The sequence below is a fragment of the Gavia stellata genome, chromosome 23, assembly GCF_030936135.1.
Source record: "Gavia stellata isolate bGavSte3 chromosome 23, bGavSte3.hap2, whole genome shotgun sequence".
In the NCBI taxonomy this organism is placed as follows: domain Eukaryota; kingdom Metazoa; phylum Chordata; class Aves; order Gaviiformes; family Gaviidae; genus Gavia; species Gavia stellata.
In genome coordinates this window covers 11,977,428-12,005,345 of record NC_082616.1, presented here as the reverse complement: position 1 = coordinate 12,005,345, position 27,918 = coordinate 11,977,428, and the positions used below count along the sequence as shown (strand labels likewise).

The 27,918-nt window shown below is 46.4% G+C and overlaps 2 protein-coding genes across 2 annotated transcripts in view; both read right to left on the bottom strand.

The window, feature by feature from the left end:
• Positions 1 to 13,591, bottom strand: part of BUB1 (BUB1 mitotic checkpoint serine/threonine kinase) — an 18,386-nt gene extending 4,795 nt beyond the window's left edge. Inside the window, exons 1-17 of the mRNA XM_059828451.1 lie at positions 13,431 to 13,591; positions 12,257 to 12,355; positions 12,034 to 12,178; positions 11,476 to 11,672; positions 10,433 to 10,473; positions 10,064 to 10,170; positions 8,598 to 8,650; positions 8,300 to 8,490; positions 6,927 to 7,087; positions 5,475 to 5,809; positions 4,517 to 4,569; positions 3,901 to 4,038; positions 2,760 to 2,855; positions 1,987 to 2,077; positions 1,507 to 1,588; positions 665 to 845; positions 10 to 88 (exon numbers count right to left, since the gene is read on the bottom strand). Coding sequence (XP_059684434.1) covers positions 10 to 88; positions 665 to 845; positions 1,507 to 1,588; positions 1,987 to 2,077; positions 2,760 to 2,855; positions 3,901 to 4,038; positions 4,517 to 4,569; positions 5,475 to 5,809; positions 6,927 to 7,087; positions 8,300 to 8,490; positions 8,598 to 8,650; positions 10,064 to 10,170; positions 10,433 to 10,473; positions 11,476 to 11,672; positions 12,034 to 12,178; positions 12,257 to 12,355; positions 13,431 to 13,591 — 2,210 coding nt within the window. The remainder of the gene's footprint in view (positions 1 to 9; positions 89 to 664; positions 846 to 1,506; positions 1,589 to 1,986; positions 2,078 to 2,759; positions 2,856 to 3,900; positions 4,039 to 4,516; positions 4,570 to 5,474; positions 5,810 to 6,926; positions 7,088 to 8,299; positions 8,491 to 8,597; positions 8,651 to 10,063; positions 10,171 to 10,432; positions 10,474 to 11,475; positions 11,673 to 12,033; positions 12,179 to 12,256; positions 12,356 to 13,430) is intronic.
• On the bottom strand, positions 13,313 to 27,918 carry LOC104253002 (two pore channel protein 2). The gene is made up of 19 exons (XM_059828514.1): positions 27,898 to 27,918; positions 27,534 to 27,616; positions 25,476 to 25,590; positions 24,685 to 24,813; positions 24,318 to 24,434; positions 23,085 to 23,203; positions 22,804 to 22,905; positions 21,679 to 21,805; positions 20,434 to 20,635; positions 19,588 to 19,732; positions 17,751 to 17,936; positions 17,240 to 17,304; positions 16,877 to 16,964; positions 16,506 to 16,575; positions 15,722 to 15,941; positions 15,389 to 15,479; positions 14,970 to 15,083; positions 14,471 to 14,589; positions 13,313 to 13,736 (listed from the first exon to the last, which is right to left on the bottom strand). The coding sequence occupies exons 1-19, from the start codon at positions 27,916 to 27,918 to the stop codon at positions 13,591 to 13,593; spliced, it is 2,259 nt and encodes a 752-aa protein (XP_059684497.1). The 3' UTR covers positions 13,313 to 13,590.

The window sequence follows — 27,918 nt, the reverse complement described above, 5'->3', positions numbered from 1 at the left end:
ATGACATACCTTAGCTTCTTAGTTTTTGTCTGCTTGTGCAGTTCTTCAGAAAACTCCAAATCCATTTGTGGCAAGTCATCCCCACAGGCTGAACGAAGGGAGTAACAACGACAGCAAATGTTTATTTTCCCCAAAGGCAAGCGCATTTACAGTATTCTTACCAAGACAAGAAGGTTAGGTCACAGTGCAGCTGTGAAAGCTGCTAAGGTATCACAAAAGCTAGAACTGAATAAGCCTATTTTAAAATATATGAGGAAAGCCAAGAGCTTGATTTCTTTAGGGAGTGTATTCCAGGACTAAAGAGGGGCAGACCAGCATAAAGGTGCCCCCATAAGAAGGTGGTGCTGGGTCTTCAGTCAGTTTTTTGACTATTTACAACCCCTTGGAACAGTTCAGAACAGCAGTTTGACAGCACAGTCAAAGCCTCTCTTGCTCCTCACCACCTTCTCTTATTCCCCCAATTAAAAATTCTTGGGAAGCTTATGTGCTGGGTCAGCCCGTGCTCCCAGCAGCTGTTCCGCAAGGAGTTTGTATTCAGAAGTGGCAGCAGTGGGAGCCATACCTATGCGGTATTTGGCAAGGCCTGCACAGCAACCGGGGCACAGAAATGGAGTTCTGCGGTACTGAATTAGATGCTCTCAACCTGAAGTATTCATTATTTTACCTTTGTCCTCCAAAGCTTGTCGCGAATGTGCCGACAGGTAATTAAATGGTGTTGATACAAGCTGGGCAGCTCGTGCAAAGTCTCTTGTGTTGTTTGGACTGGGAGCTAACGTTTTATTGCTGCTCGGTACATTCCACACCGTATAATCATCCCTCAAGAACTCCGGTGTCCCTGTTTCTTCCTAGACAGGAAAAAAATACATGAGGATTTAAAACTAAGCCATCAAAACTATCCTGCCAGAGCTGCACTGTGACCTACCAGCAGCCTCTGCAGTCAGTTTCAATAATGTTGAGCCTGCCTGTGTCAACTTACAGTATTAGAAAAATAAAGGAATGGCAATATAACCTAAATCACAGGTTTACATAGTTTTGTATCAGACCTGAATGTTGGCAATAATCAGTATCATAGCAAAATGCTAGACAACAAAAATTTGCCTATCTCGTTACTTAGTGATCGCTTGCATCCAAGCAGATGGAAGTTTTATGCATCTCCTTGGCTATGAAAACTGTTAGGTGGTTATTAGAACATGAAGTGCCTTTTGCTCCCTCTCCTTCCTCCCCCAAACAGATGCCAAATCTACACATCAACTGCAGTCGGATTTCTTCTAGAGATAGAAGTCTCCACTCTTAAGGTCTTAGAAGTTTTGCTAAAATTAACAACTGAAAAAGTGCATCCCATTGGCAGGAAATGGGAAAGGGTATCTAGACTTCAGCTAGGTATCATTCATAAGAATGTTGCAGGACTGGGATACAACAGAAGGTAAATACAACCACCTCCAATATCCCCTATAACTACGTAGCCCATTTTCAAGGCTAATTCTTGCAACAGGACCAAACACTCACTTCTGTACCCGCTGTACACTCAGTCAAGGGTCGTTCTCCAACAGTTCTGGGCTCTTCTGGCTTGTTTTTATGCTGGGGGATCCTGACAAAACAGGTAGTTTAGAACAGCTTTTCCCCAGAAACTTTCCCAGGCAGACTGATCATAACAAAGACTTGTTGTTTTTAATAGTTTTTTTTTTTTTTTTTTTTTTTAAAGAACCCCATTTGCAGATACTTAGGGAAGTTGCTCAAAGAAACAAGCTATCCGGTTATCCAGAAAATTAAGCATCTCAAGCACATCGTCCAAACAGGAAAGTTGCGCAATTCCACAGAGAAGCAACTACAGCTTTCTCATGCCACTTCCACACAGCTGCTAGCGACTGTATCCAAGCCAATCCTGATACTGCAAATACAGTCACAGCAAAATTATATGGAATAGAATCAATCCTATATGTAATTTCTTAATGAACTCAACTCAGCCGTTAGTTTTTTCCTCCTTACCCGCTATTCTCTTTTTCATTCTCATCTTCAAAGATAGAAAATGCAGGCATGACAGGGGCAACAACATTAGCTTTCAGACTTCCATCAGGCTCTTAAAAATAAAAGATAACCAGTATTATCTTCACCCAGCGAAGATTATATAAACAGTCACATTTTCACCCCTAACCAGGCAGCTGATGGTCATTGGCTGCATCCAGCTGGACCAGGAGCATCCTCGGAATCGCCACTCAATTTAACTCCCCTATAAGCTCTTGGAAATGGGGAAGATTTTTCCATCCCAAGATCAAGACTGGCCAGGAGTACAGAAGCCTTCTTGGCTGCATCTGACCAGTTGTGAAACATCTCTGTGCTCACTCTTGTAAGCCACCACTACTGCCTGGTTTTCAGACAATTTTAACTGTTACGATAAGATGGCAATTCAGATACTAACACCCAGCCTGCAAAATGTTTTAGAAAAAGCTTTACTCATATGAATTAGCAGCTGTGCCCTTTTCAAAGTTAGGGGTTAAATACCAGAGAAGTCTCTACAGAGAAGCAACGTGTTTAATACACACATTAATAGGCTTGCTAACAGTAAAGTGCTTCCGCTGTTCTCAGACTGTGCATCAAAATTTAGAACCTGTCAGTAAATTAAATTATCAGCAAAGAAGTGGCTTCTTCACTCCACACCTAATCAAACAACTACTTATCTCAAAATTATGAGGACTGGTTGGAGGGGTAAACACAAAAAAAGGATTGAAATATCAGGGACTGAAAAAATAAGTAGTACATACGGCTTTTTCTGCAAAAGACTTCAAATTGCTCCTCACTTTCTTCAAGAGGAGACGGTTCAGGCAAGATGGGTGTTTGGAACATATCCATTAGAAAACCTAAAATAAAAAAAAAAAAAAAGAAGTAGTAAAAGCCACAAGAATATCACCCCCAGTAAAAGTAAAGACATTTTCAGAGGTTCTTCCACGGTGTAGTAGTCAAATCAAATGCCAATTAATTATAATATTCTTATCATTTATCAAATGCCAATAACCAATTTTTCCTTCATATTGCATTTAAACACTCCAGACAACTGAACAAACACAGGAAGATCCGACTGGGCCAACACATACTTGTTGGCACCGTTGCCTTTTCTTTTTTTTTTTCCCCCCCTCTCCAAGATGAGATTTCAAGTTCTCCTGAAGGAGAAAAATTCTCGTTTATCTTCTTAGATATTTGGAAAAACTAATGAATACCACAAGCTTTTTGTTTTTTTCTTTTTACAGTTATATATTCAGCTGCAGCAGTTTGCTACATGTTAGTGGTTAACAGGCTTACTACCAAAACAGAAGAACATGGCAGAAGAGTACAAAAGGGATAAAACAGCATCAGGATATATTATTACTCCACATCTGACATCAGAAATACAATTGCAATTTCCCTTTTAGCATTTTGAAAAAGCCATGTTTAGAATTGACAATGTTGTTAAACAATCAAAGCCCTTTGGCGTAAGTCCCCCTTATTTCAGCTCCAGGGGAAGCTCAACACCAACCAGAGTTGACTTATTAACTTCCTATCGTTCTTCCACATTAGTCTGTTGTAGGTCTTCATCTCAGAAACAGGAGTCCCTGGCAGCACCGACAAAAGCAGCTCAGAGAACATGCTGCCCAAAGAAGCCTGGCAGGTGTATCGCCAGTGACTTATCCAGGAGTTGGCAGGATGTGGCTGCTGGGATGTTATTAAAGCATCTATTTCTGGTCAGAAGCTTTGGGTCATCCAGACAATCGCAAAAGAAGAGTATCAATTTAATTTTATTTTCCTCTTTGACTGAATGGTGCACATGCCCATCGCTAGATAGCCTCCTTGTATATTTGGCTCCACTAAAATTACCAGGCAAGATCCCATTAACTCCAGTGAAACTAGCATGTTATTCCAGATGCTTACCCAACGCTTCCTTCGTATGAACTGTAGGTGAAGGTTGCACTTTGAATGGTGTTGCCTGCATTGCTCCTCCCAGCGAAGTGTTTGGGGTAGCTTGAGAAGCATTGCCAGAAGCAAAGGAAGAATTTCCAACTCTAGATGCTAGAAACGAGAACAGTGAGATAATTTCTGAAGTAGCCTGGGACTGTTTATTAACATTTCAGTAGCTAGCAAAATGTTAGTAGGAGAAGTAAACAAGATGAGGAGCAGAATGACAACCCAGAATTTTGGAAGAGCAGATTTTGGCTTGTTCAGAGATCTGCGTGGCAGGTTCCCAAGGCAGACTGCCCTGAAGGGCAAGAGGGACCTTGGAGAGCTGGGTGGCCTCTGAGGACTGCTTCTTCAATTCAGAGGAACAATCCATTCTGACACAGAAAGTCAAGCAGGCAGGAAGCCAGCAAAGACAAACAGGGACTGGCTCCATGGAAGGGATATCGAGACATTGCCCAAACATGCAGGGATGGAGTTAGGAAAGCCCAAAAGCTTAGCTAGTAGCTAAGTAGTAGCCACAGGCTATTGATCCCCAGCCAGTAACAGTCATACCAATAGCATCAGTCTTCATCAAAACTTGGCTTATTACCTTCTTTCATGTCCGCAGAAGTAGTTAGTCCGCTGGATCTCTTGTCAGGGTGCCTTCAAGGGAAAGATTAAGAACATGAGGTTGAAATAAAAGCTATTGTTTAAATTCCAGCTTCAGTTCAGGACTTAGCAGTACTGCACTCCGAGCAGTTAAAGAGGCCTTTCCCAGTCTAGAACAAAGGAAACATCCCAGACAGACAGCAACTAGCGATCCTATTTTTTCCCCCATGAACGTCTCTTTTAGAGTTACACAAATGAAGCAAGTGAGAGATCCTTTAGAATATTATTAGAGACTACCCCCAAAAAGTTTCCCATACAGTTGCCAATAGGTACAAAACCTGAAAGGGAGCAGAGTCCTTTAGAATGGTTAAAATGCTGGCATTAAATACTCTTCTTGGATACAGTTTGCCTCCAAGTAACTCCATAATATGAGTGAACGACAACTAGTTCCATTTCCTCTTGTTGGCCAAGCCTATGCAGCCATGCTTGCTTTGCGAACCTAGGTTTCTTCCTCTGCCCCACAATTTTGTTTCTTGTATTAGCCAAGTCACACAAGCAAGAGTGCAGAAAATAAATACAAGTACTTTTTTTTGTTCTCTGGAGACCTTTGTCGCCAAGATGTAATGTATGGGATCTGCGTGAACTAAGCACATCCTGTTGTTTATTTCAGGCATGCCAGGGACAGCAATGCTGAATAACGACTTCAGTTACACACTCAATTTCCTCTTAAGTCATTACAATTAAAACACAGGGTTAAAGGAATTAAAAACTGAAATGAAGACTGTAAGTTACATAAGTTTGATCCATGTCTAAATATTGGTTTCCACAGGCTACTTCAGAATTTTTTTCAGAAGAGAAAGAAAGAGACTTTTTTTTTTTTTTTAGTTAATTCTCAGCTGAAGCGTAGATGCTGGAGACTGTGCACTTTGCAAAGCAAGAATTAGCCTGTTTATACGTACTGTTCTTCAGTGCTCCGATTAAGAGCTGAGTCAAGATGTGCCTGTTCCCGAGCCAAAACATTACTGAATGGAGGGTATAACAAATTGTTCTGGAGCTCTCCATGCTCTAGCTGAGTTTTGACTGCATCCTTCTTGTATGTTGCGTCCCGCAGGGAGGTTGATGTCATCCAGTGGCCAGAGGGTTTCACTGACTGCAGTGTAAGAGCAGTGGATGATACAGTACTTGATCGAGGCTGGTCTGGCACCAGCCCTCGGGCGTTTTGCAGATCTGAACTTTGACAAGATGCCATCCAGTTCTGCTGTAGAGCTTCACTGGCTGTCACATGTGGATGCACCTTTAGAGACGAGAAATGTTCTTTTACGCTCAAAAACCCCCACACAACTATAGCCATTGCCATTTTCCCTTTTATTTCTGCATAACTAGAACAGTTTTTCATGCATAACAGAACTTTCATGTGCAACTAAAACTAAATCCTCGAGAAGCAAAAATGAACTTTTGGGTTTAACAATTAAAATATATATTATTAAGTATTTAAAGTTATGCCAGGTATCTGTACTAGTCAGGTATTACAGCCTGCACTTCCAGATTTAGTTAACAATCTCCTGTCTAAAGCATGGTTAAATTTTGTGAGATAGAATCTTAGAATCATGGAATCGTTTAGGTTGGAAAAAGACCTGTAAGATCGAGTCCAACCGTTAACCCAACACTGCCAAGTCCACCACTAAACCATGTCTCTAAGCACCACATCTACAAGTCTTTTAAACACCTCCAGGGATGGTGACTCAACCACTTCCCTGGGCAGCCTATTCCAGTGTCTGACAACCCTTTCTGTGAAGAAATTTTTCCTAATATCCAGTCTAACCCTCCCCTGGTGCAACCTGAGGCCATTTCCTCTTGTCCTGTCACTAGTCACTTGGGAGAAGAGAGCGACACCCACCTCACCACAACCCCCTTTCAGGGAGTTATAGAGAGCGATGAGGTCTCCCCTCAGCCTCCTCTTCTCCAGACTGAACAACCCCAGTTCTCCCAGCCTCTCCTCATCAGACTTGTGTTCCAGACCCCTCACCAGCTTCGTCACCCTTCTGTGGACACGCTCCAGCACCTCAATGTCCTTCTTGGAGTGAGGGGCCCAAAACTGAACACAGCATTCGAGGTGCGGCCTCACCAGTGCCAAGTACAGGGGCACGATCACCTCCCTACTCCCGCTGGCCGCACCATTTCTGATACAGGCCAGGATGCCGTTGGCCTTCTTGGCCACCTGGGCACACTGCTGGCTCATCTTCAGGCGGCTGTCAACCAACACCCCCAGGTCCTTTTCTGCGGGGGAGCTTTCCAGCCACTCGTCCCCAAGCCTGTAGTGTTGCATGGGGTTGTTGTGACCCAAGCGCAGGACCCAGCACTTCGCCTTGTTGAACCTCATACAACCACTATTGATCATAGTCCATACTTACCACCGTCTTATTTGGTTCAGCTGATGTTGTAGATGCTGGTTCCAGCCTAGTTTCCTCCAAGCTTTTGGTGAGCTGGGTGAGCTGTTCCAGCTTCTGCTGCAGGGCTTGGAGTTCAAGGACTGCTGACTCTTTTTTCCTTATGGAATCTCTCTCTTCTTCTTCTAGGGATTAAACAATGATATTAAGTGAAACAATTAATCAGTATCCAAATGAGTTTCTCAACACAGACATTACAAGCTGCTTGAATTTAAAATTTAGATATATATAGTCTATATACAAAGTTTGGGAGAAGCAGGTATTTCCCACAGGACTCGGTGTCTAACCTCTCAGTCCTGATCCCTCAAGGGAGGGCTACACAACACTATCGCAGCACCGCCCTGGCAACCAGCGGCAGCCCTAATGCTTTTTAGCAGAGTTCACGGGCTAGCCTAACTCTCACCTGGTGTGTACTTGTGGTGCCAGACTCAACCACTTGTTTTAAAAATGCATTAGCATCTTCACTCCCACTGAATCTCTCCCTTTTCCGCTGACCACAATTTATCCATTTCTTCCTTTACCAAATGAGATAACTACTTCTTTTGTCCAGCAACATCCGCCAGCATTTTTCCCCCCTCCTATAAATGCTCAGATACACAACTAACTCACTTCTGAGCAGCTGCTCTTTATTTGCGTTCAGTTTTGGTTTTGCTTCTCTAAGACTTAATTTGTCTATTTGAAAGCCCACCTACTTTTTCTCCAAAATGTCATCATTCAGCAAACAAAGGTATTACCTCTAATTACAAACTTTGCCTTGAGACCACCCCAGCTACAAGCATGCCATTGCTGACTACACAAGGGGCATCCCACAGATACATTTGCCAAGAAGTGAAGACAGAGTGCTGCTCTCTTTGCTGCAGCGTGCCTTTAATTGACTCTGGGAAATTGTGGCATCATATGTAACCGTACAACAGTTTAAAGCATACTCTGAGCTCTTTCTGATTACAGTCTACTGATAGGAACCAAGACACCCTTGAATTACAGGTGGCAGAGAGCCGCAGCTAGAGCTCACATCAGGGTAACTAATACAGCTAGGAGCTCCTCACACTCTCCTCTCGTTTCCTCAGAAGGAGCACCACTCTTTATGACAACCTAGGTTTCAAAAGACAAACCCAAGGATGAGCTTAAACAGTAAATATCGATGTCAGTCGTCTGGCACGTTAGCTGCTGCTTCCAAGCTCACTCCACCCCATTTCCGTACGGGGATGCTAACTTGGGCTTTGAGAAAGTTTTCAGGCTTCAATGGAGAGGTTGAAAAGAAACAAATGCAGCCAAGTACCAGTTTTCCAAGAATATGAGAATGTTTCTGAAACAGCTAGATGGAAAGAGAAGAATACCCCATTCTTGCTGTCTTCTGAGGCGCTCGTATTTCTTGAAGTATCTCTTGGCTCTTAGCTCCTCAAATGAAAGCTCAGAGCCTTCACATATGAGCAGGTTTTTATGATACATTGCAACCTGCTCACATTCAACAACAGTAGATGACGACTTAGGAAGAACTTCAGATTTGGAGATGTACGTAACATACTTTCTGTGAGGAAAAATAAGAAAAAGCTCTATTCAAGTTCACTGGATTTATTCTGGGAGTGTGTTAATTTTCCCACAGTGTGACTTTAAAAAAAAAAACCAAACACTTACACTTCTTCTCTTCCACCAGAAGAACAGGACTGAGTACCAGCAGAATCAGGACCCTAAAGCAGGGCAGGGGAAATTAAAAAAAAAAAAAAAAAAAAAGAGAAAGAATTCCAATATTATAGTTAACCATCCATTTTGACAAGACCAGCAACAATGAAGCCCCTAATATTAAATTCTGATTGAAGAGATGACAATTCAGACCGTGGGTATGGCAAGAACAGATCAGAAAGAGAGCTCTACCAGTCATCAGAGCCTGAGGAAGTCCATCCTGAAGAATCAGCCACATAACAGTTTGCTGTAATCTCTGAGAGCTTTTGGAAGACAAACAAGATCCCAGAGAACTAAGAGAGACAGATGCAGTTCTGGAAACTGCAGTCCAGAAGGACACCAAACCAGTTGAACAGGTTGTTTCTACTCCAAAAACCAGGACAGTTATAGATCACTTGGGTTTGTTAAGAACAGGCTGGGTAGCCTCATCCAATTTCTTTCTTTGACAAACTATCCAACCTCAGGGCTAAGGAAAAGGCAGCAGACATAGTAAGTTTTAAGCTCTATTCCATCATCCAAGATATCTTGCAGTATTTGCAGGCAATACCAAACTGAAAGAGCCACGAGCACTTTAGAAAACAGGACCAAATTGAGAAAGTTTACACCAGCTTCCTACCTGCAGTCTTTCAGTCTTAAATTTCACCACCGTTCACCTTTCATCTGACTGTCCCAGAAAAACTGTGAAGAATTGTAACTGGCTGTGCCAAACCTCAGCAGAACAAGCATGCTGCTTTCTGGTACGTAGCTGAGTTACAAGTTCCTTTTTTTGTTGTGTTACTGTGGGGAAGGGTGTGAAAGAAGATGACCACAGGGTGACAGGATTTAGACTGTAAAGTTAACTCAAGATCTCCACAAAGTATGAATAGATCCTCAGCTGGAACTTGTTAGAGGCTGACCTGGCAAGCTACAGAGGGGCTCGTGAGCTGTGATAAAGTCATCTCCTAGTCATTTCCCAGCTCAGCAGACTGACTTCTACAAGAAGCCACTATCTCACTGAGGACCAGCCCAGAATCTTCTCTTCCTCTAACATGACATTTAAATACTCTTTTTAAGAATAAATAAAAGAAGTAACTTGGATTTCATGAAAATTCAGTGTAGGCCATTTCCGAGAAGCACAACTGGGACAGAATCTATCGATAATATTATTCCTCCAAAGAATGCCAACCAGCTGGATGGATCACTCTTTGTCTGTGGTTCTGGAAATGTGTCAAGTGACTAAAAAGTGTCCCAATGCTTCCCAATTGAAATATTTCTATGAAGATGTGATGCTTACAGCATAAAAACATCAGTAACATTTTTGAGATACACCAGACATAGTACATTTTATCTTTCTTACTCAGTCAAGCTCATCAATCCAAACTCCAAGCAAGGGCTCCACATTTTTCCCACAATGTCTAAGTCACTTATTAATAGCCATTTACCTGATTTTTGCAAGTGTACACTGGGTCATTAAGACTTGAAACACCTTTCTGAGGAGCCATTTGATTTGCAGCATGCGAAGTTTGAAGTGGTTTTATAACAGCAGCACCTGGGACAGATAATACAAGTTTGCATTAATGAGTAGAAATAATTTCCTCGTTTATGAATTTCTATTAGCTTTAAGCATTGGAAAACTAATACCTCATTTTGAATACATTCCTCTTAAGAATCTTAAATATGGCCAGGAAAACAGGAATGATAAATTCAGTTTCTACCAGAAACTTATTTTCTTCAGTGACATAACTCACTGATTGAGGTAAAAACTTTATCTAATGGAGCTACAGCTCACGGGCAGATATCTTTAGCCTCACCTTGCAAAGGGGGATTCCGAGGATCATAATTCTGCAGCCAGCTAAATTGCAAGAAATGTCAGTTATTATCATTAAGTCACCTGTCCCTCATTCCTCCCCACCTCCCAGGAACCTTTGACTTTCTTATACGGTCATCATGCCTTGAAATGTAACACTAAAATACTCAGGTTAGTTACAGGACACTTATTACTGCATATGAACATATCCCGTTAGCTTCTCATTCTCAAAAATAAAAAAGCCTGCAAGAGGCAGCAGTATGTGGAAATCGGGTTCTTGTTTTATCACCAGAGGGAACACGTATCATCACCATCATCATGCGAAGCACCAACCCTAGCGCTTCCAACAGGCACCCACTCTCAGCTAAGTACTGTGCGATAAGGACAAGAAACTGGATATATGTATTATTGTCAATATATCCCCAAGGTGGACTGAAAAATCCAGCTCAGATCAGGAATTTGACATCTGGTCTCACTGCAGTTCCAGCTATGGCCACAAACCGAAATCAAAGAGGGTCCCAGTCAAGCAGCAGCTGAAGTATACATCCACCTGGCAGTGTCAAGAGAAGCACAGGCAGCTACAGGGTGAGACAGCCAATTCGTACACTCTGGAAAGCATACAGACGTTCCTAACTTGAAGAGCCGGGTGTCGTTAGCATGGCCAACTTGCTTGAGCTTCCAAGTAATGAAGCTCACACACAGTGTTTCCAAGGTAGGCTGCCTGAAGCAGGCCAGGCTACGGATCTTTATAGTTTGGATCTACTTAACAGAGACTACACAGGAAATAAATCAACTAATTAAGGGATTTTCTTTCTGGGCCCCACTTCACTGAAGACACTCTGGTACAGTTTTTCTCAATACACCCTCCAAAATATCCAACAAATATTGAACAGCAAAGAAGTATTGTTAAGCTTGTATCTACCTTTCACAAAAATAATCATTGGTCTACCTCTGCTACAGCACAGGGCCCATGCACACAAGAAAGAGAAGAAAGTTAACTGTGCGCTATCTGAATAGCTTGACAAGTAAAAGACACGTCAGAGTTACCAATACAGCTGTTGCAAGTTCTCTCGTGGCTGTGCCTGGTTGTGAAGCCCTTTTTGAAGGACAGCTCCTGCACACTGCACATTGCCTTCATTTACAAGCTGCTGAGCCCAAGCAACATAGAAGTTAGATGCCTTTGCACCAATTCCCTGTCCATACAGGTAGTCAAAGTACTGGCAAGGAGAAGTGATGAACTCTGCCTGTGTAAGATAAAGACGCATACGCCATCAGCACTTTCAAAAACATCCAAGGAAGTTGCAGGCAAAAAACCCAATTACAATGCTTAGTTGCCATCACAGGAAAGCATTATTTTCTAAAGATAAAACCCGTCAGTAGATAAGATACCTCTCACAAGCTAAACAGCTTAATAACACAGTGTTAAAAACATATGCAAGACTGAAAAGTTCTCAGAGCTGCTGCAGAGCACCACACTTGAATTCCATGCCACATCCCCGAGGGCTCCTTTTCCTCCCACAGCTCTTTGCAGTCACAGAACTACAGAATAGTGGGGCAACTTTAACTTTTAAGGACAGCTTAATTCTCCCAAAAGCATATACCTACCAGCTTAATGCAGTAGTTAACAAATCTTGGGTCTTGGTGGTACCTCTTGTCACTTGAGAACATCTTCACAAGCTGCTCCAGGAGACCGGGCAAGCGGTTTTCTTTTTCTTGAAGGGGAAGACATCCTTCCACCCACTGCGCGTACCTGAATCACGCCCAAGCAAGTTATAAGCCCGCCGCGCACCGGCAGCGGTGCCAACACCCGAGCCACGGCCGCACTGACCTGTCCCACGGGTCCAGCGGGTCAGTCCCCCGGTAGTCCCGGATCCGAGCCTCGAAGCTCCTGCAAGGCAAAGGGCCGGTCAGGCCGGGCGCCGCGGCCCTGCCCGGGGGGGGGGGGGGGGAGCGCCCCGGCAGCGCTCAGACTAACCGCTGCCCCGCCACCGCCCCCCGCGGCGTCAGCCCCCCCCAGCCCCGGCGGGCAAACGCCCCGGGGCGAAGGCCGCGGCCTGCACCCCCCCTCTCCCCCGCATCCCCGGCCCCGCGACAGCGCCTGCCGCTCTGCCCTAACGCGCTCCCCGCACAGGGCCGGGCGGCCCCGGCCCCCCCCGCACGCAGCGGCCCCCGGAGCTCCCCCGTCCCGGGGCGGGGGGTCCCCCTCACCGCACGGCCGCCTCCATCCCCAACCGCCGCCGGTTCAAACCCGCCGCGCAGGCGCACTGCGACGCTGCGCCGCCTTCCCATTGGCCGCCCCGCTCCGCCAATCCCACCCGCTGGCCACGCCTCTTTTCTCGTCCCATTGGGTGGGCGCCGCCCCGCCCCTGTGGCCGGCGCGAGCTGCTGCCGGCGCCATGGCGGCCGCCCTCAGAGGCCGGGCCCGGCTTGGGGCAGGGGGAGGCGGGGGTCGCGGAGCGCCCGGGGGGGCCTTGCCAGGCCAGGGGAAAAAACAATCCGTATAAGAGAATAAATTCCGATTTAGCAAAGCTAAAGGTTGCCCGGGGCAGGTCTGGACAGTACTACTGACTGCAGCTTGCTCTCGGGGAGCAGTAGGCCTCGGCTTTGCTCAGGTTAGTGCCTCTGCGCGTACAAATAACCGTGGAGTTTAGGAGGAGGCCCCAAAACGTGCCTGTTAACAGCCCACGAGGGTGAGAATAGGGTGCAGCACACCCACCCCCCTCCCAGCACTGACTCTGGGATCACCGGTCATTTTTTCAGACTGCTGAGTTTAATGTACGAAAGAGCTGTTTAGTTCAGCTTACACTGCTCCATATATGCATATAAAAGTGCTGCGATACAAGATTCCAGTTATAAAAAGTAGGTATTTTGTAACATACTGAGTACGGCACCGTTACTTGACTGGCACAGTCAGCCACACCCCCTCTCCCTCAGCTTTCCCGTGAGAGTATTTCCAGTTTCAACATTTATACGAGACTTTACATGAGATAAAGCTCTTTTACGTGACAAAGCCATCTCCGGCATCAGCTGCCCCTTCTGCTGTGTAGTCTGGCCCTCCCGTGCGTGAGCGCGGTGGCTGAAGGCAGCCAGCCAGGGAACACGCTGGAGACCCGGGCAGCTGAGAATTGGCTCCTCCTCGTCGACCGCCGTGGATGGCCCCCATTACGCGGCACTCTGCGAAGGCAGATTACTGGGTACAGCAGGGGTAGGGGACAAGTTTAAGATCTCTTCAAATGAAGGGCCTTCGTCCTCAAGGGGGATCTCTGCCTCAAACATACGCTGGAGCAGAGCGTCAACTGTCCTGTACCCTGCAGGTGGCCAAAAAAAAAAGTCAAAGTAAGCATACATTCCCGTTCCTCAGCAGAAGTTAGGCAGTGGCTGCCTTATGGCAGCTCTTACCCAAAGGCTGCTCCTCATGTTTTACACTAAACAGGCAAGGAAACAAATGCCCCAAATGATGTTCCCTGGCATTTTACCCCATATACTTTTAAGCACTGTGAGCACTTGTAAAGGATAAACCCACTATTTTAAGATTTTAAGCACTTCTATTCCCATGTGTCCTTCAATAGATTTGTGATCCCAATCAGCTGTCATGCTGAGAAGCACAAGACTGGGGAACTGCTAAGGTACAGCAAGAAAGCCAGAAGAAAAAGTAAGCATTAAGCTAGAGGAAAGGAGCATATAGTCACCCGTGACCCAAGCCAGGAGGAAAACAGAGCACATACAGGAAGGAGAAAAAGCAGAAAACAGGTTTCTTGTCAACAGGAGGACCTCAGCCACCAAGGCAGTGTCTTTGCAGACTGGCTACTGAAGACAAGCGTGCACAGGAGGGTCTGGGTAGGAAAGAGGAAAAGGCGTTGCTACAAAAATAGAAAGACAGCAAACAGTTCTCAAAATCTCCAGCTGGTTTTTAGCTGCTTTTACAGCCCAAAGGAAGCAGAAGTGCATGGGAGCTTCCCCAGAGACAGGGCTACGATCAGGGACGGTTCAGAGCCTTGGCCTCTTAAACCAAAGACTGGGCACACCGTAGGGCTGCACTTACTTTTGGAGGCAATTTTAAACAACAGCCCTTTGGACTGTGGCTTTGTTCCACCTTCCCCCTCGAGGTCGTGCTCAGCACCCTCCATGTTATCAAGGAGCTGTTCATCCTGGAGCTCATCCCTAGGCAAGAAGGACCAGAAGTTACCCTGGAGGGGGGCACATCTTACCCCAAGGGCCCACATGTACCCAGCAGCAATGGATTCTCTGCGGCAGGGCAAGAACCAGTCATGCTGATAGTCTCCAGCATCTCCCCTGTCCTCTGGGCAACAGCCCTGGGCTGGAAGAGCTCAGCGAGGCAGACAAGGCCAACGCGAGTAGCCTTCTGCTAACATCTAGACCAAGCCTACATAGTCACGAGAGATTAGCGGGAACTTTGCGACAAGGAAGAAGAGTCTCAGCTCACACCTCGGGACAGAGGGAGGCATTTTCCTGCAGCCCCACAGCCCTCATCAGATATGCCAAGCCAGCCACACCCAGCACGACCCTTTTCGGTGGCTTACTCTTGAACTCCCATTCCCAGCTCCTGGATTTTCTGTTCAATGGCTGTTTCTACTTCACTCTTCTCTAGGGAGTACTCCACAAAGAAAGCTTCCAGAATGAACGACACAAAGATACTGAAAGAAATGATGAGCAGAATTACATAGCAGCGTTTCCTTGCTGGCATCCCCCCTGCTTTTGGGCATCAACCACTGTCTCAGTATTCCCAGGCTCATTCCCCAGCCCTCCACCCCCTCCCCTGCTGCAGATGGGGAGCTCCAAGTCAGAGCAGCACTCAGTGGACATAAGAACAGATGCAGCAGGTTCCTCTGTAACTCATCCTGCATGTCACCATATGTGACCCTGGGACCATCAGCGGTGTCTTGGGAGGGGGCAGAGCCCCTCTTCCCTCCAAAATGGAGGGGAGCAATCTAAAACTTACTTGACAATAATTATCACCATCACAATGTGGAAGGCAATGAAATACAGCTTCGCAGGCTGATCCGTCACCTTGGCAAATCCATTGGCAAAGAGTATAATGGGAGTTAAGGGCAAGAGTGCTAAAGGAGGAGAACATCTTGTTTAGATTAGTGCTAGGGGAGGAACCAGATAATACTGCCCAGCAATGACCACCTGAATGAAGCCCTCTGCAGGGACCCTTTCCCTGTTGTCTGGTACTACGTGCATGGGTGCGTGCAATACAAGGGGAAGAGCAGAGTCAGGGAAGAGCATGGATCACCATACTCTAGTCTGGACCTTCCTCCACAAAGGATATCATGCCACTGGTTGACTACAGTGAGCTCCATCAGGACAATAAAGGACGATGCGAAGTTGTTGAAGTTGTTCTTGCAGTATTTCCCACGGGCAAACAGAGAATCCTTGAGAGCTGGGTTTCCGCATTCCAGGGCATAAGGAGCATTTGAATTTGCAGGGAAGAACTGGATTTTCCCATGGAATAACTCCATGCCAATGATAGCAAATACACAGTACACAACCTGGGAAGAAAAACCCCATTGCCTGCTTCTCCAGTGAGCAGCAAGCTCCATGGCAAGTTTAGAGGTCCAGCAGGTTTCCCAGTTTTCACAGGCATGGCAAGCTGCTGAGGGGCAGCATAGAGTCTAAGAGACTCAACCCACTCAAGGACAACTACCAGGCAGGAATAAAAAGCCAAGAACTACAGCTCAAATACATGGAAATGAAATATTCTCAAATCATAAGAGGAGAACTTATTTTTAGGAAATTATTTGAGAAGGAGGTTTCTCATTCAGCTTCTTGCCCAAATCATTGAGTTCTTACAGTGTGAAGCCCAGACTGCACAGAACATCCTCACTTCCCCGTAGAGCAAAGAAGAATGTCCTGACCTGGGAACTAGCAGGAATCCAACCCCCTTGCACACATTTACATGTGCAATGACTAAGAATCAAATGAACACTTACAGTTCCAAATGCCAGCCATCCAGAGATTTGCATTTATCCTCTTGAAAACAGCATGAGCGTGAGACTTAAGACACACTTCTGTAAAACTGGAGTGCTTTGAGCTAAGATACCAGGATTTCTTACCAGAGTCAGCCCACCAAATGTCAACATTGTCGGTACGATGTTTATCAGTGTGTTCATGATGACCCGGAACCTACAGCAAATGATTCATGACAACACCTGCTGTGGGAAGGCTGTTTTAAAGCCCACGCTTGCTTATTGTCATGGGCCATCCAGCACACGCTCCCCACATGCCCTTATTTATAAGTGAGTCTCCAGAGAGGCTGCAGCAACTGGGCTCATCCCAGGCACGCTGGGACAAGGCCTTGGAATGCTCTGTTGGGTGGCCACGCTCAGTCCAAAGCGCCATGCAGAGCAACTCAAGGCACTGTCTCAGCCAGCCTCTGACACAGCCTGCCCCAAAACCCACACCTCTCTCCCATTCTTTTCATTACCTTTGAATGCTGTCAACAATCCTTATTAGCCTGAGGACCCTTAAGATGAAGACAATGTCCAGGATCTGTTGGCTGTTGTACTTCGTGGCTGAGAAAGAAAAAAGTAGTATTTTTTGTTATGAAAAATAAGCAGGGATGTGTAAAGATAAAGCATGTTCTTACATTTGTTAAGATTATGTCCTTGTTAAACACTGTTTATAACAGGTACTTATTAAAAGAAAAAAGGACTGGGTTAGTTCTTAGAAACCCTATAGGAAATTCCTTGTCCTGTCAAAAAGCCTCCCAAGCCCAAGGTGATGGCAAAAGACGACTCAAGACCACCGAGTTTCCCAGATGCATGCAGACTGCTTAAGCTGCACTTACTCGATTTCAGGGTGGTATTGAGTATCGTTGCAGTCAGGGCAGCAAAGATGATGAGGGTATCAAACCTAGCACGAGGGAAGGCAGTGCTGTTAGATTTGTGGCAAGAGAATGGGCACTTAAGCTGCCACATGACACATGAAGGTAGTAACCCCTCTTCCTCACATCTGTGCCAGGCAGCCCTGCATCATCTCAAACTATCTGCAGGGTGGGAAGATGGGAAAGCTTTTTTTAGCAGAACATTTTCCCCTGCCCAGCCACTGTCTTCACAGGCTGCAGAGTCACCTTTGACTGAGCTAGCAGAGTAAGGCAGAGAACAGTAGTCTCTGTCAGAGCCAGGTTAGAGCCAGGAAAGAGCACACTGTTCTCTGATGCATACAATCATTTGAATTACACCCTGGCACATGAGTTAAACAGCCCTTCTCTCCAAGAGACTTTCAGTTCTTGAGGGGCTGAACAGAAAGATCTCATCACATGTCACACCACTTTTAACACAAATGTTCATCCCACTCACCAGTTCCAGAACTGATTTTTGCCAAAGAATGCCCTCGGTTCATAAGTGTACACTTTCAGGAGTATCTCAATTATATACAAAGCAAGGAAGACCCACTCTGCGTAAGAAATATAGGGGGTTTCCTCATCCAGAGCAATGAAGATAGCATTTATTAGAATGACCACATCGTAAGTCCAAACAAATCCCCTGCAAGAAGAAAAAGAGAAGTCAGTTTGCCACTCCCAAGAAGGTAGAAGTTACAGTTATTTCAGGAGTTCTTTGCCTCCCCTCAAACATTGCCATTTAGGTAAAGTACCTTTACCCATCAGTTCTCCCCAAACCTGAGAGTTTAGGAAAGTTACTACAGGGTTTAGCTTTGTCCTTGAAGTCCAACAAAGCAGAGCACAAGCCTTCAAGGTACACCACTGCCAATGGTCTCAGTGTTAAACAAACTCTGAGACTGACTGTAATTGTGTTTCTAACAAGTCAAACAGCATTTCTCAAGCAGAAAGACGGGATGAGTAAAACAGAAGACTATACAAAATTGGGAGGGGCGGCTGCTACACCAGATGGGTGTGCTGGCATCAGCGGGACCTGGACAAGCTGGGAAAGTGGGCAGAGAGGAATCGTGTCATGTTCAAAGGGAAATGCAAAGTCTTGCTCCTAGGGAGGAATAACCTCAGGGACCAGTGCAGGCTGGGGGTCAACCACCTGAAAAAGCAGCTCTGCAGAGGACATGGGGCTGGGGCAGGGGGGGGTCTTGGCTGTCAAGTTGAACATGAGCCAGCAATGCACCCTGGTGGCAAAGGCGGCCAACAGCATCCCGGGCTGTGTGAGGAAGAGTGCTGTGAACAGATCAGGGAACTAATTTTCCCCCCTGCATCTACTCAGTACTAGTGAGGCCACATTTGGAGTGCTGTGTCCACAACTGGGCCCCCCAGTCCAAAAGAGACACGAACACACTAGGGCGAGTGCAGCAAAGGGTCACAAAAACGATTAAAGGATAGGATAGTCCAACACGTTACATGTTGAGAGAGATGGGTCTGTTCAGCCTGAAGGGGAGAAGGGTCAGGGGGATCTCAATATGTATGTATAAATACCTGATGGGAAGGTGTAGAGAAGATGGAGCCAGACTCTTCTCAGTGGTATCCAGTGAAAGCACAAGAGGCAAGGGGCACAAGTTGAAATATTGGATTTTCCATTTAAACAAAAAAGCCTTTTTTTTTAAAACCAAGGGTGGTCAAACACTGGAACAGGTTGCAGAGAGGTTATGGAGTCTCCATCCTTGGAGATACTCAAAACCCAACTGGACATAGCCCCGAGTACCCTACTCTAGCTGATCTTGCTTTGAGCAGGGGGGTTGCACTAGGCCATCTCGAGATGTTCCTTCCAACCTCAGTGATTTTGCAATTCTGGGAAGACTCAGATGTGAAACAGAGCACTAGTAGCTCATAGCACCAACTTGGTAAGAGCTGATGAAGCAGCACAGTGCAGCTTTGCAGCAGAGACTGCTGACATAAGATCATCTTTCAGTGAAGCATTTAGTCTGGTCCTTCAAGGCAGGTCATAAAGCACTTCTTGCTCTCAGTAAGAAGTATTTACACTCAGCACCTACAGAAAAAATCTGAACAAGTGGGACTGGAAGAAGTATGGACTCACCATCAGCCAAATCTAGTTTCTCCGCACCACTGAAGGTAGGCTAAGAGCAGAGCTGGTCCACAGAACACTTAAAAACAGAACCCGCAATGTTTGCCTAAATGCAGTTCGCACTTTTTAGCATGACACCCAGATGAGCATTTGCTTGCAACACCACTGCTTTGAATTTTAAAAGCTGCTTGCTCCACCAGTGGAGGCTTACCTGTGCCTAACCATGCTGCGCAGGAACTGACTCACTGCTGACTTGTATACACGAGGCATCCATTGCCCCAGCGGATGGCTGCGTATTTTCAGGGTAATCACCTGGATGTTGAGGAGATCTGCCAGCTGTACAAAGGACTTCTTGTCTGCAGTAGGGGAAAGCACTACACATTAGTCCGCTGTCATTAAAAAGTGACAGTGTCTGGCAAATGCAAACCTATAGGCCCACAAGTTGCAGAAATCTGGACTCTGTATCTCTTCACCGCAGCAGGCAATGCACACACCCAAAGCGGTATCCAACACAAAACAGGCTGAACTCAGTGCTCAAGCAGCTCCTCTGCCCCATTTCTGGGGGACTGGCTCAAGCCACAGGCCAACAGCTGACACACAAACCTTTAACAATCAGGATGGGCATGATCTAGCATGGGCATGATCTAGCATGAGGAGACTGACCCATCTCTCCTGATATCCTGTCTCCAGCAGGAGCAGAGCGAGAGGCTCCAGAGGAATGTGTGGGAAACCTCATTGCTTGGAGGAATCTGATAACAAGGGAGGCTTTCCTTGTCCTATGCTGAGAACAGGAGGTCCCATTCTCCGTGGCGAGCTTGGCCTGATGTCAAATGGCCATGAAGAGCCACCCACAGCTACATGAGACAGGCTACAGCACAAGCAGAAAGAACAGCCTTTCAGGACTTAAGCAATCTGGAGGGAAGCAGGAAGAGGGGTCTGGAGTCCCTCCAGGTCCATTACAGACCACAAGTCCCAATGCCAAGACCCTTGAAGCATCAGGCTCCTGACCCCGGACTCCTCCCCAATCCCTTGAGCATAGCAATGCCCCACTGCTCACCTATGAACCCCTTCTGCTCATCATCTGAGATGCGTAGAAGCAGCTCTCGGTGGGAGTTGCTGATATCAGGAGCCACCAGCTTGACAAGCTGCTTCCACCGGGCTTCTCTAACCACAAACTGTGCTCCCTCCTCTTCCTTCAGGAGGTTGAAGGCCTCTATCATCTTGCGGTGCTTCATGTAAGCAAGCTTACGGATCTCATTCTAGAGAGAGTATCAGGATTCAGGCAGCTTCAGTTACCCTTCCCCCTCCTTTGTTTTTTTTAAATCTTATTTTCATGGCACAGAGATGCAAGAAGAGACTCAGAGGAACACATCTGGAGTGATATTAGACATGAAGTACAGTACAGGCAATGGGGTGATGAGAAATGCTATTTAACAGGCAACCATGGGTCCTCTGCACAGCACTCTGGAAGGATCACTAGATTGCTTGCTGCTGGGAGATGCATTGAAAAACCGGAAGAAGAGACAAAGGATAGTATCTAACAGGAAGAAGATGGGGGGATATCTTTCAAAGATCACAGGATCTGCAGGCCCACAGGTCACAGAAGCAAAGAGGATGTGTCCACACATGCTTCCCATCCATAAGTGAAAACTGCTGATATCAGGGGCGGAGATCCTCTTCTGCACATAATTACAAGCAGGCTAAAGAACTTATACGCTTGGGAGACTGCAGCCTCTGGAAAGACCTAGCAGACTGCTTATGAGAAAGAGCCAATCCCCTCAAGGGAGCACCAAGCAATTTCCAGCTCTCACCCTTTGATGACAAGTACCAAACTGCACCTATTCAGTTTGGGTGGAAGAAGCAAGAGTTCCAATTTACTTAGACCTCCTTTTGCATTTCCTTTGCTTTGCTGCCACTTCATGTGCTCTTAAAAGTGGGCTGTGTTTTTAGTTGGCTATAAATACAGTCTCCTGCATAGAGGCAGTGTTTTTGAGCTAGGACTAAGACTAACAGTGATAATGCAGAGACATGTGCTTCCTATTTGTTGCAACTTCTTGAGTCCACAGCAGCATATAATATTTCATTGTTAAATGCTAAAAGCAGGACTCACAACAATCCCCATGATATGAAAGGTGGACCTGTGCTTGTTACTTGCAGAGCATCAGCAGAGGCCAGAAGCTGTACCCCCTTCTCCACATTTTCCAGAAGCAGAAGCTTTCCAAGGGAAGGCCAGATATTTCCTTACAAGGTTACATAGAACAGCAGGCAGTCACTGATCACAATTCACCCCTCCAAACATTACCTTCAGGTGTTTTTTGTAGTTGTTGTACACAACCGCCAGGAAGAGAGACATGAAGATGTAAGTGTTGACGATGACAAAGGCAATGAAGAACAGGGCATACCATGAGCTGAAATCAAATGCCGGCATCCTAGAGAAGGGGATAGAGATTGCTACTTGCTGAGCAGACAAGTAGAGAAAAATAAGAGAAACCACAAGAAAACAGTCTTCCAGGTGGATTTCAAAGTACTGCTTTGGATAGCCAGATAATACCCAAGCTAGGCAAAAAAGCCAAAACTCTGCATTAGTTCAGTTACAGAACAGTTTTCTTCCACTAGATTTTCATCCTAGTTTATCAGGCCCTGACTGAAGGGATGCAGGAGAGAAAGCACAGAGATTAAGCTTCTGTCAGTGTGGCTAAGTTTAAGTGCAGAGTCTTGAGGTGAGGTCTCAGTCATAAGCTGGTGGGTTGTTGGCTTCACAGACCCTCACTGCACTCTGACCTCCCCTTCCATTCGCTCTAGGAGGACTAGCTGCATTTCTCAGTCTAAATGCCCAGCGTCCCTGTAACGTCCCAGTTCTGTTCAGTACATCTCCAGCATGCAGATGAGTGTGCCATCCCTCCCTTCCCCCCTCTTTGATAGCACCTTCACAGTACAAACTGAAATGGGAACCCAGTTAGAATAAATAAGGATGGAAACCCCAATCCTCACATAAGTTTAACACAGCTGTGCAAATTAAAGAAGCCTGCATAGAAATCCCTGCAAATATTATGAGAGAAAAAGACATCTGATCACTAGAGCACACCCTTCCTTTTCAGGAAGGGGTTTTAATCGAGGAGTGTGTGTGTTTGTCCCTCAGGTTTAAGCCTTCATCAGCTACTGGGTTATTTGGAAAGCGGTATTTTTAATGCAACTTTTCTAAAAGTCTTCCTAACCTCAGATTCTGGTTCAGAGCCATTTAAAAAAAAAAACCAAACAGATGGCTGACAATTCATGAAGCCCCTGCAGGCTGGAAAAGTAAAAGCCCTCTTGCTGCTCTGAAATACCTTGTTGTGCAAACCACAGTACTGTTCTAACCAGAGATCCTGCCACTAGGAGCAGGACACCAGCATTCACAATAGAAAGACTGCAAGCTCAGCATACATACATAACATCCGGGCTGTTTGCTGTCGTCACCAGCACATAGAGGTCAAACACAATTTCTAGGTAGTTTTTGAAATATGGCAAGCCTTCCGCTGTCTGGAGATTCCTAAGAGGAAAGAGACAATCTGAAGTTAAGCACAGAGATCACAGGTCCCACCACAGCAACTGCACGTATCAGTAGTGCTTGTATTCACTAGTAACGTGAATACAAGCCAGATTCCCTCCTGCCCGGAAGCATCACACCTGCTCTTCCCACCCAGCTCTGAGCAAAAGAAGTATTCACACCTCTCACCAAACAGCTTCAAGGCCATGAGGGAGAACATGAGCAGGCTAAACATGAAGAGCAAGAAGACATAGGTGATCTCTGGCAGTGTGTTGCGGATACTGCGGAAGGCTCTCCGAATCTGCCAGGGAGAAGGGAAGTGTTTAGAGGCAAGGCGATACCTGTTTTTCCCCTCACCATCCCATCTGGATCAAACACCTACACAGGGACAGGCAAGCAAAGTGGGGGACAGGTACTCTTCTGTCATCTGGCAGGAGTGATTCTGATCCAGATGTGCCAGCTCTGTTCTGCTAAAACCTGTGCAAGAGTACCAGACCTTTCCTCCTCATTCCCCAGAGAAGAAGGAGAGACCTTATCTACATACCATCGTGAACTCAGCTAGCCAAGGGACAGAGGGCCCTGGGGCACCAGAGATGCTCTTGCTGCAGGGGACTGGTCAGGGACAGAAGCCCATCACTCCAGGCTACAAAACCCATGCTCTGAGCCTGAAAGTTCAACTGCTCCCTCTCCCAGGCTTCCACACCACAGCAGTTTATTCACTTGTAAGTCAGGACCAGAACGGTCTCAGGCAGCAGGGCAAAGATCTCCCCGTGACAAGAGGAATCAGAGTCCAAATTGGGACTACAAGTTAAGTTTCTGAGAACAGTGTGACACTTCTGCTTGTTTGCCTAGGAGACTTCCAGAAATAAGTAACCTGGCCCCTGACCCAGGAAGAAACAGTTTTCTTATCTGCGGTACTGCTCACATTCACACCTCCTGAGGACAGCATCTAACTCTGCTTGCAAATAGACGCTGCTCCTCCACACAGGCTGGACTAAGCACAGCCCATGGGCTGACCTTACAAGAAATATTCTTCCTTCTCCATGCAGTCTTACACTTTGCTAAGTGTGATCTTCCCTAAATCATCACAGCATTGTGTTTGGTGAGAAGCTCTGGTTCCAGCCCCAAGCACGCCCAGGGCTCTGGACAGCGATAACCCTGCCCATAGGTGCAGGGAGAGGCCTTTTGGTACTTTGCACAGAGCCCAAGCAGCACCAGCGCTAACGCACCCTTTTCTCCCTCTCCAATTCTTGCTTCAGGCCACCTCTGAGAGAAACCTTCACTCACAGGAACCTACATTCTGCCATTTCTGCACAAAAACTTTTCTACTAAATCCCCTGGTTTTCAGAAAGCAGCAGGCTGTCCAAAATTAGGACCTTGCACCAGGGGTACATCCCACCAGACCTCTTCCTTACCTGGCGACTCTCTGCAAAGTTGATCAGGAAGATGGGCCTCACAATTCTTGACCATCGAATGCTCCTCACGTTGTATATCCTGAGGACGCCATATATGGCCAAGTCGGTTAGAGATAACTGTAGAAGAAACAGAAGGAAAATTCCCAGAAGATATATTGCCAATGTGTCTAGGTGAAGACCATCTAGGGTTAGCTGATACGAGACATATGCAGACATGACAGGTTTGTGAGAACAGGCCAAGCTGCTGGTTGATTTGGCTGTGGCTCTTGTAGAGCCCCTGTGCATCAGGCTAGGAATGCAACTGGAGGCAAAAGCCACCTCCACATTGGCCACTTCAACCTTGGAGGCTCCCCTAGGTCTAACTCACCAGGATTGCAACCATGATGCAGATGTTCTTGGTATCCTTCCAAAATACATTGCGAGGGGTGACTTTTGCAAAATGCGTCAGTCGGCCAAAGAACACCAGAAGGCACAACACCTCGACCAGAGAAGTTACCTGCAGAGAGAGAAGGAGGACAGAGAAGTCAGGCCAACAGAATGCAGCACTAGCCCTCTTTGCACAGATGAGGGTGTTCAGGCTGGGGTACAGGCAAAGGAAAAACAGGCAGAGTCACTATAAAAGTTTTTCCAGTGGGTTTTGCTGTTGGCTGTTTTACAGGCTCACCTATCTGGCACTGAGCAATAGCTTCAGGCTTCCTTCTGTGAAATTTCCTGCCATGGGCAGGTTAAAGCCAGTAAATTTGTATTTGCTTAGGGTTCAAGGAGCACACCTCTCATGGACACACTAGTGCAGAACAAATAAAGGCTACAGAAAAGTCAGTCCTAAGGGCAACTCCACTTCTGCTTTCAGACATGAGGACTGGACTTGGGCCATATAGAATGCTGGAATTTTTCTCCGAGATGCAGAAGAGCAACATGACTTTGTCCATGCTCACATCAGCAATTACGGATGACCACGATGGCTCCCATATTCCCTATTTTGTTCCTATGCCCATTTTTTTGTCCCCATTTCAGTAGATGAAAGGTACCAAAAGAAAGACCAGCAGCAATTATCTCGTGACACTTAGACGACTTGTTTCAAGTGAGAAACCCTCACTTGCTCTACTGAGCAACGCAATAGTAGTTGCATTGCTGTCTCTGCACTGCCTGGAAACTTACCAGGAAGGGGAGCGGATACACAGCAGGTTCTTCAAACATGGCAAGGGACAGGTTGACAAAGATGAAAAGGTAGGTGGCTGTTCGCATGATCCAGTGGTTATAGAGATAATAAAGCCTGTAGAAAGAAGGCAGCAGCACTATAAATGAAGGCTTCCACATACACCTGGGCTCACTAAATGTGTCTTAGAAGAACAGCACATACTGTCCCAAATACTCATGGAGGAAGAAGGGTAACAGCACAATTTTTGCCAGCCAGGGATTTGGCAATTTGTTTCCTGGTCCTTCCTTATAATCTCATAGCTAATGGACATTACACTCCCTTTCAGGGAGCAAAAAACCCAGGAAGGTGGAACACAGGTGTTCTTCAGTTCAATTTAAGACTGCAACATACAGATTTGGTAAAGCTGCTTCCTTTTTGTAATTACCTTGTTCCTTAATTTGAGTGCAAACTTCTGCTAAGCTCAGGTATCCACACGACACACAAGCTAAGTCTGATTAGTTATCCAACATTCTTTCTTTGCAGGTTAAAAAGCAAAGAGATAAGAAAAGCCACCAGAGAGAACTATGGAATTGCACAGTAAACTGTTTTGGGTGTGGGTGGTGGGGTTTTTGGTTGGTTTTTTTGGTTTTTTTTTTTATACACAGCTCAAGCAGCATTCTATTCCCTACAGCAGCAAAACCTCCAGTGAATGCTAGCAATAACCATGAACACATCCAGCTCTAAGCCTCCCACAGGAGGTTTCACACAATGGCATGCAACAGTGGCTCCTCTGGAGAGATGCAGAGTAGATCTATAGAACATATAGTTTCTCTGCCAATAAAAAAAGCTACCAACATTGCCAGTTATCTCATCTGCCAAATAAACACCTGCATAAAGGCTACAGAGCAGGTGATTATACAGGTGGCATAATATTATGCCCTTAATAACACCATCAAGACACAGCCACATAAAACCCAATCATTTCTATTACTTGTATTAAGAATACTTGGGCAAGGCAAATCTATATGCACACGCTCTGTTTTTGCGAAGCAGAGAGACATTACAGCTACATAACAGCACACACCTGCTCAAATCCTTTGTAACAAACATACTTAACCATACTTGTGTCTCCAAGATACCCAAAAAACTTTATTAGCCAAGACATGAGAACTAGGAAAAAGGAAAGGGTTTTGTGGGGAGGGCTACAGGAGTCATTAATGCTCACACGCTGCTTTGCTGGCAGTCTGTTGTATCACCTTTCCCTTCTGTACTAGCCACCTTCTCTCAAGTTCTACACATGGAAATACCCTGAAGGAAAAGTCACCTCTCTGACTGAAGCTGCTCAGCCTCTTATTAGCAGGGAAAAGAGTCACCATTGCAGGCAAAACATTCTTGATGTGGGGAATTCTACTTAACTTATTGCCAATTAACATAAGCTTTTAATTACTGCTGCCCCTAGCAGCTACTGCCCTTTCTGAAGTACCCCTGAGCAGAGGTGCCATACACTCCTTTGATAAGCTAAAGCTTTGGTGCGCAGCAGGTTGGTGTCACTTGCTGCCACGCCAGCTAGTGATGGCTGTGACCGCCTGGCACAGGGCTCTTCTCCCACGCAGGCCAACCGTGCAGTCCCCTGCTACCAAAACCATGCCGCTTACACCCAGCATGGGAGCATCCCCTTCCACACGGGCGAGAGCTGACCAAGCTTCCCAAACTCTTCATCCCCACAGACTGCTACAGCTTCAATCTTGAAAGATTTTAAATTTTTTTGCTCCAGTAAGAACGAAGTTTTTATTTCCTTTCCCATCCTCAACATACAGATGTGCTGAGCAACATTCAGCATATGCATTTCAGCTTAAATCCACTTCTCGGCATCCCACCCACCCAACCTCCAGAGCACCCAGCTGGTGAACCCGAGGCCCCCAGCCTTTGCTGGCTGTTGTTCTTTGGAGGCAGTTGTGGTTAGCTCTCCCCATCCCACCTTAGGTGCCCCACAGCACCGCACGCTGCCTGCGAGCCCAGCGCAGAGCCCCGCTCCAGTGTGATGGAGCGGGTGTTTGCGGGGACGCGGACCTCCTTACCTGACTGCCTCCGGGGAGGTCTTAAAAGGAATATTTCTGTTGTATTGCGCATCGGAGATAAACGCTGCTGCCAGCAGGAGATCCTGTGGAAAGGGGAAAAACAGGGAGCTGGTCAGTATGTGTTGGAGCTTGAAATAAACTCAAGGCAGATACTCAAAGGAGGTCCCTTTCACCGCAGGGCACGCTACAGAGGCGAAAAGCGGTTCGAGGGATGCCGCAGCTTCGCACACCCGCGCCCCTCTTCTGCTAGAGGAGACCCACCACCGGGCCGGGCCGGGCCGGGCCGGGCCGGGCCGGGCCGGGCCGGGCCGGGCCGCGGGACCCTCATCCTCCCCGGCGGGACCCCACCGGACCGCTCCGCTACCTGCGAGGCCACCTCCACCAT